Source organism: Polypterus senegalus, chromosome 6 (assembly GCF_016835505.1).
Source record: "Polypterus senegalus isolate Bchr_013 chromosome 6, ASM1683550v1, whole genome shotgun sequence".
Classification (NCBI taxonomy): Eukaryota; Metazoa; Chordata; class Cladistia; order Polypteriformes; family Polypteridae; genus Polypterus; species Polypterus senegalus.
In genome coordinates this window covers 4,198,587-4,212,129 of record NC_053159.1, presented here as the reverse complement: position 1 = coordinate 4,212,129, position 13,543 = coordinate 4,198,587, and the positions used below count along the sequence as shown (strand labels likewise).

Below are 13,543 nucleotides of genomic sequence, written 5' to 3'. Positions count from 1 at the left end.
GTCCGTGCTGGCCATCCAATCTGACAACAGAATCTTTCCATCTGATGATTCCAACACCCTGAGATGACTTTTCCATACGCAGGAGAGCAATGGTACCAAGATATTGAGAAGAGAAACCAATTAGAGGAGAGTTGGTAAGGGCTTATAAATAATGATTTACTTCGATTTCTGCACCAATGACTAACAAATAGAAATGCAGGATGCACAGCTAATCCGCAGCTCTAGTCAGGGTATACCAGGCTAAAATCTTCAGCCTGGATTTAAAAGCCGAGTGAAGGGGGTGTCTTTTATATTACTGGAGGGGCCACTTCTACAGTATTGGGTGCTGGTCAGGTTATCTTGCTACATAATAAGCATAGCGGCACATGTTACGAACCAAAGGTAATATCCTTCTCTTATAAGCTGCGGAAGTTGAATCTTCCAAGGACAGCTGCTATGGCCTCTCTAAAGTCTTTAAAAGTCTCAAAGGTATCTGTAACGTTGATCCCGTACTATTCTTTGTGTGACACGGGTGTAAATTGTACCACTTTTCATATCCTGTGTAGTTGAGTAAGAACCTGCAAGGTACCATGGAAAAATGTTGGGACGCCAGCGTGGTCGTCCCTGTTTAATTTCAATGCCGCACAAAAAGTAAAAATAATGAAATTGGGCCGTTATATGCTTCGATACGAGAAGACTGTTGAAATCAATAAAGCGTCAGGCTTGATTAAGTTTGGACGGGAGTGCCGTCCTGAGGTGCGTGTGGTTCAAAAGTCACCGCCGGCTTTAAAGGTGGGGGACTGGAAGGGGCGCAGTCAGTTGCCCTCACTGGGTGTCTTCTCTGTGCTGCGGAGGGAACAAAAGAGGAGAAGTTTAGCACTGGCGCCCCCTCTCGATCCGAGGTGTTAGTGCGTGCATCTGATGAGTCTAGAGAGTGGTCCACGGACCTGCATGCGTGACATGTGACGTCCTGAATGAATGAGGTCACCCTGTCCTTAGCAACTTCTCACAGCTCCTCCTGGGGGATTCCCAGGTGCTCTCAGTTCATTCAAGATATCACCACCTTAATATATAACTGGTTATTATAAAGCAAAGCTGATTTTCTCTTTCTTTCTTTCATAGGATTGTTACAATGGAATTTTATGGGAAAAATGATCTTACCTTGGGCATATTTTTGGAACGTTACTGTTTCAGGTAAAACATTAAAAATATCTGCCTTGTTTGATTAATTCCCAACATGCTTGCTAGTTCATGGTAGCTCATGTAATGATTGCTCTTCACAAAGTCCATGGGATCATTTCACATCCTGGTCCTAATGGAACACAATACCAACTCCTTGATGGTTTTGCTCTTCTCCCTAATTACTGAATAGTAGAAAATGGTACGGTACAATATGGTACACTTCGTAGAATCAGAAAATTACTTTGACCTGCTTAAATAAAAAAGCATGGAAATGTTAGATAAAGACCACAACTTATTAGAACGGACTTTGTGGCTGAATTGGGTGTTGCTACAGAATGACCCACGAGTATCACTTGCCTATTTCTACAGAAAAGCTTATGAGCCCAATATTAGCACACCAGTGTGGGAAGTTGAAAGTGTAACAACCACTCATTTACATCCCCGTGTTAAACATCAGCGGCTCAGTGCCCTTCTTCCCACGCATCATAATCATCGGAGATTCTAGCTGGCAGCAGATGGAGTCTCATATAAAGACAATTAAAATTAGTCACCCGAGAGAGAGATCTTATCAAAGGGAGATATTCTATGATTGAGAACTTGTATGAAAATGTACAGTCGTATGAAAAAGTTTGGGAACCCCTCTTAATTCTTTGGATTTTTGTTTCTCATTGGCTGAGCTTTTAAAGTAGCAACTTCCTTTTAATATCTGACCTGCCTTATGGACACAGTAGGATTTCAGCAGTGACATTAAGTTTATTGGATTAACAGAAAATATGCAATATGCATCACAACAAAATTAGACAGGTGCATAAATGTGGGCACCCCAACAGAGATATGACGTCAATACTTAGTTGAGCTTCCTTTTGTTCCTTTGAGCCTCTCAACGCTGTCCTCCTGTAGCCTGTGATGAGTGTCTGGACTCTGGATGTTGGTATTTCTGACCATTCTTCATACAAAATCTCTCCAGTTCAGTTCAATTTGATGGACAGCCTGCTTCAAATCATCCCATAGATTTTCGATGATATTCAAGTCAGGGGACTGTGACGGCCATTCCAGAACATTGGACTTCTCACTCTGCATGAATGCCTTGGTAGATTTCCAACTGTGTTTTGGGTCCTTGTCTTGTTGGAATATTCAGCCCCTACGTAACTTCACCTTTGTGACTGACACTTGAACATTATCCTGAAGAATTTGTAGAGATTGGGTTGAATTCATCTGACCCTCGACTTTAACAAGGGCCCCAGTCCCTGAACTAGCCACACAGCCCCACAGCATGATGGGATCTTCAACACATTTGACAGGAGGTAGCAGGTGTTTTACTTGGAATGCTGTGTTCTTCTTCCGCCATGCAAAGCGCTTTTTGTTAGGACCAGATTTCAATTTTTATCTCATCAGTCCTAAGCACTTTGTTCCAGAATGAATCTGACTTGTCTAAATGAGCATTTGATACAACAAGCGACTCTGTTTATGGCGCTAGTGCAGAAAGGGCTTCTTTCTCATCACCCTGCCATACAGATGTGCTGAATTGTAGAACGATGGACAGATACACCATCTGCAGTGAGATGTTCCTGCAGGTCTTTGGAGGTGATCTGTGGTTGTCTGTCACCATTCTCACAATCCTGCTCATATGCCGCTCCTGTATTTTTCTTGGCCTGCCAGACCTGCTGCGTTGGTTTAACATCAACTGTGCCTGTGGCCTTCCATTTCCTCACTCAATTCCTTACAGTTGAAGTTGACAGTTTAAACCTCTGAGATGGCTTTTTGTAGCCTTCCCTAAACCAGGAGACTCAACAATCTTTGTTTTCAGATCTTTGGAGAGTTGCTTTGAGGATCCCATGCTGTCTGTCACTCTTCAGAGGAGAGTCAAAGGGAAGGAAGCACATCTTGCAGTTGACCACCTTAAATACCTTTGACCACTCATGACTATGAAGTTCAAGGCTCATCGAGCTCATCCAACCAAGTAATCAGCATTGAGCAGTGACAGGCATTCAAATCAGCACAATGACAAGGGGACCCACATTTGTGCACAGCCAGTGTTTCACATTTGATTTAATTTCGTACAACTAAATACTGCTACTCCTAGGAAATGACAGACACACCACTGATGTCTTTACTGTTGAAAGGAGAGTCAATTATTACGCAGGCTCAGAGGGGGTCCAGACTTTTTCATATGACTGTATATGGTGCAGTGTTTCATCTAGAACAGAAATCTAAATGAGTTTGATGTCCTTGAATCCAGCTGGCTTCCGGTGCTTAGGATATAACGTAACTCAAAGTAGCCAGGCATTTATAATTATACTGTAGAATTTCTTTTATCGTGTAACTATTGTGACCCTGTTTTCCCCTTTTATACTCTTTATTTTGTAGACCTTAATAAAATATCTAAAATCCCATATACTTACCTTCTGCACCCATAACATCAGGCAGAAACAGGCGGGAGTGAAGGTACACATTTAATTATCTAGTGATGATTAAAATGTCCAAAAATATGGAAGCAGAATACAATGTGAATATTGGCAAACCAAACCCTTACAGCAAGGGTGTCAACCTTCAGTCCTGGAGGGCCGCAGTGGCTGCAGGTTTTCATTTGAACCCTTTTCTTAATCAGTGACCAGTTTTCACTGCTAATTAACTCCTTTTCCATTCATTTTCATAGCCCCCCTGTTTTTAAGGATTTGGTCCTCTGAGTTGATTCTTTTCTTCATTCAACGACAGCCAAAAAGAAATGAGATATGAAACGAGCCGACAGATGACCGGCTAAACTGGGATTTCAAACTCTTAATGAGGAGCCGATTCTTGCTGTTAATTAAACTCGTTATTTAACTCCATGGCTTGTTGCTGCTCTCATTCCGCCACAGCAGACTTTTCCAAAGCTGGTGATTTTCTGTTTTTTCTAAGAATGCCGTCCAAATGTTTTGGTGATGTGAGCAGATCAACCTTACCGCGAGTGTCACCGTTCTTCATTTTCAGATACTGTGTGATGGCCACAGGTGAGCCGTTCATGTGGCGACTCATTTTGTTTCTCATTGTTGTTTGGCTGCCAATTAAGGAATAAGAAACAACTAAGGGGTCCGAGTCACGTTAATCAAAACTAAAGAAAAAGAAGTTAATTAGCAACAAAAACAGATCACTAATGAAGAAGACGGTTAGAATGAAAACCTGCAGCCACTGCGGCCCTCCAGGACCGGAGTTTGACACCCGTGCCTTACAGCCTAAGTAGCAGTGCATCTTGAGTCCATAGGCGTCTCTCAGCTTATCCTCATTCTAGCTTGCTTTGCTACCACATGGCCTTTGAATCGAGTATTGGAACAGGCCTGTTTCAAAATGGCTGCCGAATTAAAGTTGTCTTCATCCCAGTCATTACCAGATGGCGAGAGAGAGAGAGAGGTAAAGGCAAGGTGACCAGCTTTATATCATTCTAAACCACAAAACACAAACCAATGGGGTGTTGTGGTACAGAATGGCCTCGGTTTCAAAACCAATCTTAAAACGGCCATATTTTAGACCAATAGAATTCAGGTACAACTCGGCCCCGCCTTGCTTTGTTTAGTCAGTTCATGGACTCCCTGCTGTGGATGGCTTAGAGGCTCCATGTCCAAACACGGCCTCCTTTACCAAACTGGTCTGATGCTCCATCCTCCTCACCACCTAAAGACCAGGAGAGCTGGTTAGGCAGACGTTAAAGTGCCCCCAGAAACACTATCTAATATTACCTTTGCTTTGTCAAGTTTGCAAATGAAGACATACAAAATATTTATCAACTTTAATGCTATAAATCAATCCCGTCACAGAATTATACTTCACGTTTATTGTCATATATTCACTGTATAATGAGAGTCTTCCTTGCATGGCTCTCACAAGTCATTTATAATACTAACAACAGACAACATCATCCATTAGATACATCAGACTGTAGATAATATGAAGCTGCAGTTGTTAGTGAGAGCGACTGTTCAGCAGCCTTATTAAGTTTCATAATTTGTTACTGTGTCATGTCTACAACAATAATAAGCCACCTCAGTGTACCCTTACTCAAACCATCGAGTCTTTTCTCACTTGCCTTCCTCTCCCCTTCTGCCCCTTAGCGTTCATCTCTCTGATTATTCTCCTCCCATTGCTCAGGGTTGTGGAAGGCCGGAGCCTGACCTGGCAGCAATGGCCACAAGGCAGAAATCGGCACGCACTGGGCCACTTTGGAATCCCCTATAATGTTATGACTTCATATATGGACATGCTGGAGCAGGACGATTAACCTTAGAGACGTCCCACAAAAGCTCAGAGAGAGCAACAAGCTCTACACAGACAGCGGCCAGACGTGGGATTCAAACCCCGGATGCTGCAATCATGAAACCGTGATGCTGACCTCTGCCCCATGATGCCATCCAGCATCCCGGCTTTGAATTCCACGCCTGGTTTTTGTCAGTGTGGACTTTGCATGTTCTCCGTGTTCCTTCATGGGTTTTCCTTCCTTCCTAAATTTCCAGACATATTCTATGATTTGTGGACTGGCAACCCATTTAACGCTGAGTTCTGCCTTTGGCCCGGGGCTGCTAGAAGAGGCAGTGGTTCCCAGTAGCTGAAGAATGTCCTGTTCTACTGATCCCAAAGGTGGCATTTAACTGCCTGTAGGCTAATCGGAGCACCACTCCATTTTCTGTATGTCCACTCCTAACACCTCATCACAAACGACACACAGCTTAGTCTTTCCTGCCTTCCCTATGAGCAGTTCTCCGTATTACATCAGCTTTTCAGTTGGCCTTTGCTTTTTCCCTACCATCTCACGATCATCTGAGTCCTTGAACTCCCATAACGTCAGGATGTTGATTTTTTTTTTTTGCAGGCCTTCATATCAGTGCCCCAGTATGTTCTGTGAGACCCCAATGGTGCATCACATTCGCCGCTTCGTTCATGGCAGTGGTTGTGTGCAGATTGTGCTAAAGGAGCTGGACTCTCCTGTTCCAGGGTACCAGCACACCATTCTCACCTATTCTTGGTGCAAGATCTGCAAACAGGTAAAGTTAACTTATGTTCCTGCATTGTGCTTCTCGACTTCGATCTTCTGAGTACGTGAAGGAATACTTCAATACAATCCTACGCCTTTTGACTGTTCTGGACCTAATTTTGCATAGTTGCTCTCTAGGACCATACAGATAACAACTACTAATTTGTTACCCACAAGTTTGGCCCGGGGGATTGGGTACATGGTGGTCCCAGGGGGGGTCCCAGTGTTTTTTGTTTTTTCCCCTCCTGTGTGCTATGGTTTACACACAATAGTGCCACCTGCTGGCTCAGAGCAAGTGAAGCATCTAAACAGACTGAAGGCAGAAGAGCAGACAAAATGCCCACAGCTTAACATTACTTGCGTGCGCCACAATGAGTGCCACTTCTATGTACAGTACTGTGGTATAAGAGGAGGAGGATGTTGGCTGAGGCTCGATTGAGAGTCGGACTGCAGCACAATACAAAGGGAAAGGTACAGAACACCAGTTACCCACTGCCTTAAAAGAGGTGGGTTAGGATTCTTCCAGTTGAGCCAGACAGGTCTACGTGCTAATAGTGAGGTAAAGGCCATTACAGTTTGTTTGTCCTTCTCAACTTTGCGCCCATCTGTGTGGTCCAGCCTCACATTGGGAGGCAAAGTGAGGGGACGGGGGACTGGGGTGGAGAGAAAGAGAGCAAGCTATTTCTAATTTAGTCTTATAATCCTTAGAATTATAAGTGCCAACGCAACATTAGGCTTCATGGAAATAACTCCTAGGAAAACTGGAAATTAAGGTCAAAGCTGTCTTATCTTAAGCTTAAGTTAAGACTACAAAATGACAGCAAAAGCTCAGAAGGAAGATCTCCATGAGCAAACATTTAGCTTAGTGAACTGGAATGTTAAAGGGCTGAATTATGAATTAAAGAGAAAGAAGGTATTCTCTCACCTAACAGGACTAAATGGCAAAATAGTATTTTTATAGGAGACCCGCTAATTAAGTAAGGATCACTTTTGGCTGCAAACAGGATTCTTCCAGTTGAGCAAGATAAGTCTACGTGCCACTAGTGTAGTAAAGGCCATTACAGTTTGTTTGTCCTTCTCCACTTTGAGCCTATCTGGGAGCCCACCAAACACAGCTGTTAGTGGGTTAGGAGAGATTGTGACACCAAGGCTGTCCAGAAAGATATTCATTTGGTACACGCCGCCTAAAACGTGTGGCCCAGTGAGGCTGGAGCTCGTCTGCAACGTTCACAGGTTGTCTCTCACCCTGGAAACATTTCAGACAATTTTAAACAAGACAGACGTGCTCGATAAAATATTTTAAGTTAAATGACTGAATGTTTTGCATGTATGTTTTGTTAGTTGCTTTGGATAAAAGTGTCTGTCAAGCAAATTAAAACTGTCCACCTTGGAGTACAAGGATAAGTCAAACCTGACCGCATTCATGGTCACAACCCAGCAAGGAGTTAGCGCAAACCAGAAATCCAGTCAGACTCGCAAAGAACAAATCCTCGACTCACATTGATGGAGAGTCCACATGGGTGACCGACGGGACAGCCAGCCGTAATAACAGGGTCGCCATTTAAAAAACATGCAAACCTTTGCTTTCTTTCCTTAACCCATTTTACAAAAATACCTGGGCAATGCTGGGTACCTTGACCAGTACGTCTATGAAATGTGACTACAGTCTGTCTGTTTTGTGAATTTGAATATTTTGATCCCCTATTGATCAGCCAGCTAATATCAAATATTTCACTTTGCAGGTTACCCCAGTGGTCCCTCTCTCTAATGATTCCTGGTCCATGTCCTTCGCGAAGTACCTGGAGCTGCGCTTCTATGGCTATCAGTACACTCGCAGAGCCAATGCGGAGCCGTGCGGCCACTCCATTCACAATGATTATCACCAGTACTTCTCGTATAACCAGATGGTGGCGTCTTTCAGGTGAGGGCAAAGGTCCTTGAAGGAGCCTGCATTTGAAGGAGCTTTCGTTGTATTTAGTAATCTAATTGCTTTGAATGTTTCATCAGGCCATCGATAGCACGTGTACAATTGTGCAAACAATAAGGTAAAATAATTTGATGATGTGCCACATGAGAGGTTGGGCATCAAACTAAAAGAAGTGGCAGTTCAGGGTGATGTTTTTAGATGGGTGCAGAATTGGCTCAGACACAGGAAGAAGCAGAGGGTGATGATGTGAGGAACCTCATCAGGATTGGGTGATGTTAAGAGTGATGACCAGCAGGGGGCAGTGCTGGGGGCCACTGATATTTTTAATAAATATAAATAATTTAGATTGGAATATAAGGAACAAGCTGGTTAAGTTTACAGATGATACCAAGATAGGTGGATTAGCAGATAATTTGGAATCCGTTATATCATCACAGAAGGACTTGGACAGCAGACAGGCTCGGGCAGATTTGTGGATGATGAAATTTAATGTCAGTAAATGTAAAGAATTACACACAGGAAGTAAAAATGTGAGGTTTGAATACACAATGGGGGTCAGAAAATAGGCTACAGGGGATGAGTTATGAGGAAAGATTAAAAGAGCTGAGCCTATAAAGGAGATGTAGAAGAGACCTGACTGAAGTGTTTAAAATGATGAAGGGAGTTAGTCCAGTGGATTGAGACGGTGACTTTAAAATGAGTTCATCAAGAACACAGGGACACAGTTGGAAACTTGTGAAGGGGAAATTTCACACAAACATTAAGAAGTTTTTCTTTACACAAAGAACGATAGACACTTGGAATAAACGATCAAGTTGTGTGGTGGACAGTAAGACGTTAGGGACTTTCAAAACTCGACTTGATGTTATTTTAGAAGAAATAAGTGGAGAGGACTGGCGAGCTTTGGTTTACTAAATGGCCTGATCTCGTCTAATTTGTTCTAATGTTTTAATGTACAGTGCCTGCCATAATGTTTGGGACAAAGACACATTTTTCCTTGATACCCTCTCTCCAGTTTAAAATGACAAAGGAATCAATTCAGACGTTGTGATTAAAGTGCACACCGCAGACTTTCATTTAAGGGTCCCACCATTTTGGTCCCACCATGTAGAAATGACAAAACCTTTTTATACTTGTGTCCCCCACATGTGTCATTGTCCCAAACATTATGGAGGGCCCTGCATGTGGAAATCTAAAGTCCTTATAAATCGTATTATGGGATATCATCTACTGTTGAATTCTGCTCTGTACTTGTCATATTTCTATTGTATTGAGGATGACTTGTGTTTTATTTTGTGTTTCGTCTTCTATTGACCCCGCTTATTTTTTTTTGGCACCCACTGCACCCTAACTTACCTGTAAAGGGGTCTCTCTTTGAACTGCCTTTCCCGAGGTTTCTTCCATTTTTTTTTTCCCTACAAGGGTTTTTTTTTCTTTGCCTTCTCAGAGAGTCAAGACTGGGGGGCTATCAAGAGGCAGGGCCTGTTAAAGCCCACTGCGGCACTTCTTGTGTGATTTTGGGCTACACAATCATAATTTGTATTGTATTGTATCTTGGATTTTTCAAATTCTTTAAAGGAAGAGATTATGACACCCACTTGGACCTTCAAGTTTCTGTTTACATCGGAATATTCTGGAAGTCGGCAGTATGACGTCTTAGTGCAATGGCTGACTGACTCATCGAGTCTTTCCCAAAAGAGCGTTTTTATAGCACAGAGATGGAGACTCTTTGAATAAGTGAAACGGCGACACATCCTAACAGATGGTTTATCTGTGCAGTTTTTTATGGCACAGCAGGTACCACTCAGATTTTTGGGATCCGTTTGATGTTGCGTCTGTGTAAACGCAAGTTTAAGTTTTTACAGAATATCACTAAGCTTCAAATATCCTTCCAAGGAAAGGAAGAGAGAAGGAGATCATTTTAAACTGGCACCACGGGTAGCGCTGTGGATTCTGTGCCATGCATTGTCAATCCTGCGCCATGCTCTGGTCCTTGTGGACTTGTGTGCACGTTTTCTCCAAATCCGTGTGGATTTTCCTCCAGTTGTTACAAATGACTTGGTGCCAATCCCACAAGTTTACTTCTGTTTTGGGACTTTTGAATACGTGGAATCCATTTCTTTCATTAGTATTGTGACTTAAGGTCGTTTTCACCTACCAATATTTTGTATCCCGTCTTGGCAGGCTGACATTTGTTCCCATCTCCATTGCTTCCATGTGACAATCAGAAGTTGTGACATGTGACGGCACTATTGCAACGGTATTAAAGGTCAGTGTCGCACATTTCCTTGTTGTCCGAGGTTATGGATTCAAACAACAAAGAAACCGTGTGGTATTAGTTATTGTAACATTTCATCTCCCTTTCAGTGTGTTTCTTGAATTTAAAAATCCATCCATCCATTATCCGACCCGCTATATCCTAACTATAGAGCCACGGGGGTCTGCTGGAGCCAATCCCAGCCAACACAGGGCGCAAGGCAGGAAACAAACCCCAGGTAGGGCAAAGGGTACACACACACACACACCAAGCACACAACAGGGACAATTGAGGATCGCCAATGCACCTGACCGGCATGTCTTTGGACTGTGGAAGGAAACTGGAGCAGACACGGGGAGAACATGCAAACTCCACGCAGGGAGGACCCGGGAAGCGAACCCAGACGGGTCTCCTTACCTCGAGGTAGCAGCGCTACCCACTGCGCCACCCCAGAATTTAAAAATAATAAACTTTTTTTCACCACCTGATGGTGGCACAGTAGTAGTAAGGAGACCCGGGTTTGTGGAGTTTGCATGTTCTCCAAAGACACGCAGGTTAGGCAGATTGGCAATGCTAAATTGGCACTAGTGTGTGTGTGTGTGTGGACTGGCACTCTGATTGTTTCTGCCCTGTACCCAGTGCTTGCTGGGATAGGCTCCAGCACCCCACAACCCTGACAAGGGAGTGTGCCACGTGTGACATTACAGGAGTGACGGTGTGAAGGTCAGTGCCATGCACAAAACTGTACCAACCCTTTGCTTTTCTTAGTGACTTTGAATTTTGTTTAGCAGTTTGGTGATTTATTTTCCAGGTTTTTTTACGGTTTTGAATCTTGCAAGGCGTTTAAGAATGTTTTATGTCTCCTTTTCCCTTTAAATCTGTTAACTGCCATATCCTCTTATCTGGCAGAGCAGGCTGTAAAACAGCAATATCCTGTGTAGCGGAGAAAAAGCAATTTGTTTTACCTGGCTTACAGCTTCGCAGAATTGATGCTGATATTTCTTTTGCATTACGTTTCCCAATTATGGAATATGACCATCCTTTTTAGTGTGGGTGGCACCGTGCTGCCACCTCGCAGTCTGGAGACCAGGGTTCGTGTCCCAGGCCCTCTCTCCGTGTCTGCGTGGGTTTCCTCTCACAGTCCACAGACATGCAGGTTAGGCACACTGGCGAGTTGGGTGTGGGTGTTTGCCCAGCGATGGACTGGCACCTCATCTCCAGGGTTTGTTCCTGCCTTGCACCTTATGCTAGCTGAGATAGGCTCCAGCACCCACCATGACCCTTTTCAGCAGTAAGCAGGTTGGAAAATGACTGACTGACTTTTTAGTGGGAAAAGCCAAAGAGTCTGGCACCGTAAAGGTTTGGCAACACCATGTACCCCATTTGGACTCGTAAATTTGTCAGAAAAAGACCCAAATGAAAGTTACAGCAATTGAAAAGTCGCCATGGCCAAACACCACCCAGGACGACACACAGATGTACTGGTAGACAAGCACTGTAATCACCTGAGGCCCTGCGACTGTAGTCAGTGTGGCATAGCAGTTAAGGCTTTGGACTTCAAAGCCTGAGGTTGTGGGTTCAAATCCCACTGCTGACACCACTGTGTGACCCTGAGCAAGTCACTTCACCTGCCTGGGCACCAAGTGGCATACCAAAAGAAACCAACTGTATCATAAATACCGATAGTCGCCTTGGATAAAGACGTCAGCCAAATTAAAATCTCTCTATTATAAAATAAAATCTCGAGACGAGACTATCACCAAGAGATCTTTTCAAGTCCTGTCCTCCTCTCCACCATTTCCAGTTCACGGCCTGCGCCGCAGTCCTCTCACCTCTCACTGGTGTGAATGCTTTAGTCAGTCACAGTTCCTGCGCTCTCAGCTCTTATAAATTTTTATGTTTTCCTCACTTTAACTTCCCAGTAAAAGAAGACATATGATGTCCAAATCTTATTGAAGAATTTCATCCCGAAGGCTTATCAACAGAAGAAATGAGTAAACGGGCAATCCTAGCACTGAGAAGCGATGAAGTCAAACGAATTAACGTGAAAACTGCCGATCGGTTACACGTCAGATTGATTAAATGCGTATCAATAGACTCTGCTGAAACAGTTGGTGGTGATGGTGCGGGAGATGAAAACATCAACTTACAATGTCACGAAGAATATCTACAACCGTTAACACCGTCTGGTCTTCCTCCGGCCGAATTACTGATGAAAGAAGGACGTATTGTAATGTAATTGTGTAATTTATCTATGAGTGATGGGCTATGCAATGGGACAAGATTAGTTGTATTCATAATTGGTCGAACAATTCCGACATGTCAAATTTTAACAGGCGACGAGAAAGGCAATGTAGTCCATCATTAGGGGATAACATGAGACACCAAAGGAGATCTCGATATGCCATTCGTATTAAAAGGTTTCCGGTTTCCGGTTAGAATAGCTTTGGCTATGACAATTAACACATCACAGGAGCAAACATTTGAAAAAATGTCGGTTTATTTATTAGAGAGAAAGAAATGATATTCACTCACGGGTAGTTATACGTGGCATTGTCACGATGAAAGTCCAACCACGGAATCAAAATTCAATGCAATGTTGACGAAAAGTTCATTCCAAATAAAGTTATACAGTAAAAGTGTACATTTAAAAAGTATTTGCGTGTTAATTTCAAAGCCAAACAGAATGAACTCAACGAATACCTCGAATGCAACATGAAACATAATTTTCTTTCAATTCATTACGTTTAACTATTTTTGACTTTGGTTAGTTACTCGCTATAATATAAAATAGTCAAGTCTATTATGCATATGTAACAAGAAAATAACAATCTGTTTAAATTGTACATCCGCATCCCCATACGCGAGGGGCAGAGCCGTGAAGTGGCTGGCGTGTAGTGCCCACCCGGCGGTTGGCGAGCGAAGCCAGCAGGGGGCAGAGCCTCCTAGTAAATGTAAATGTAAATCCCCAATGACTGAGAAAAAACACTGCCGCTCCGCTTCATGATGAGCAGTACGAGGTGATCAGGGCATCCTCTCGACTGTTCTGCCATATCTTAGGAAAGGCAGACGAGGTCTTAATAAAGAGGATCATGGGATGAAACTCTGTCAAAACAGACCAAGTTAATCACCAAAAGATCAGACAACTGCATTCTAAATCAGAAAGACACACGCAGAATTACAGGAACTAGAAAAT

The 13,543-nt window shown here is 43.2% G+C and overlaps 1 protein-coding gene across 5 annotated transcripts in view; it reads left to right on the top strand.

The window, feature by feature from the left end:
• pikfyve (phosphoinositide kinase, FYVE finger containing) overlaps positions 1 to 13,543 on the top strand; it is a 163,411-nt gene that overhangs the window by 70,773 nt on the left and 79,095 nt on the right. For all 5 annotated transcript variants that reach the window (XM_039755300.1, XM_039755302.1, XM_039755298.1 and 2 more), the window contains exons 22-24: positions 1,102 to 1,173; positions 6,002 to 6,173; positions 7,906 to 8,084. In XM_039755300.1, coding sequence (XP_039611234.1) covers positions 1,102 to 1,173; positions 6,002 to 6,173; positions 7,906 to 8,084 — 423 coding nt within the window. The remainder of the gene's footprint in view (positions 1 to 1,101; positions 1,174 to 6,001; positions 6,174 to 7,905; positions 8,085 to 13,543) is intronic.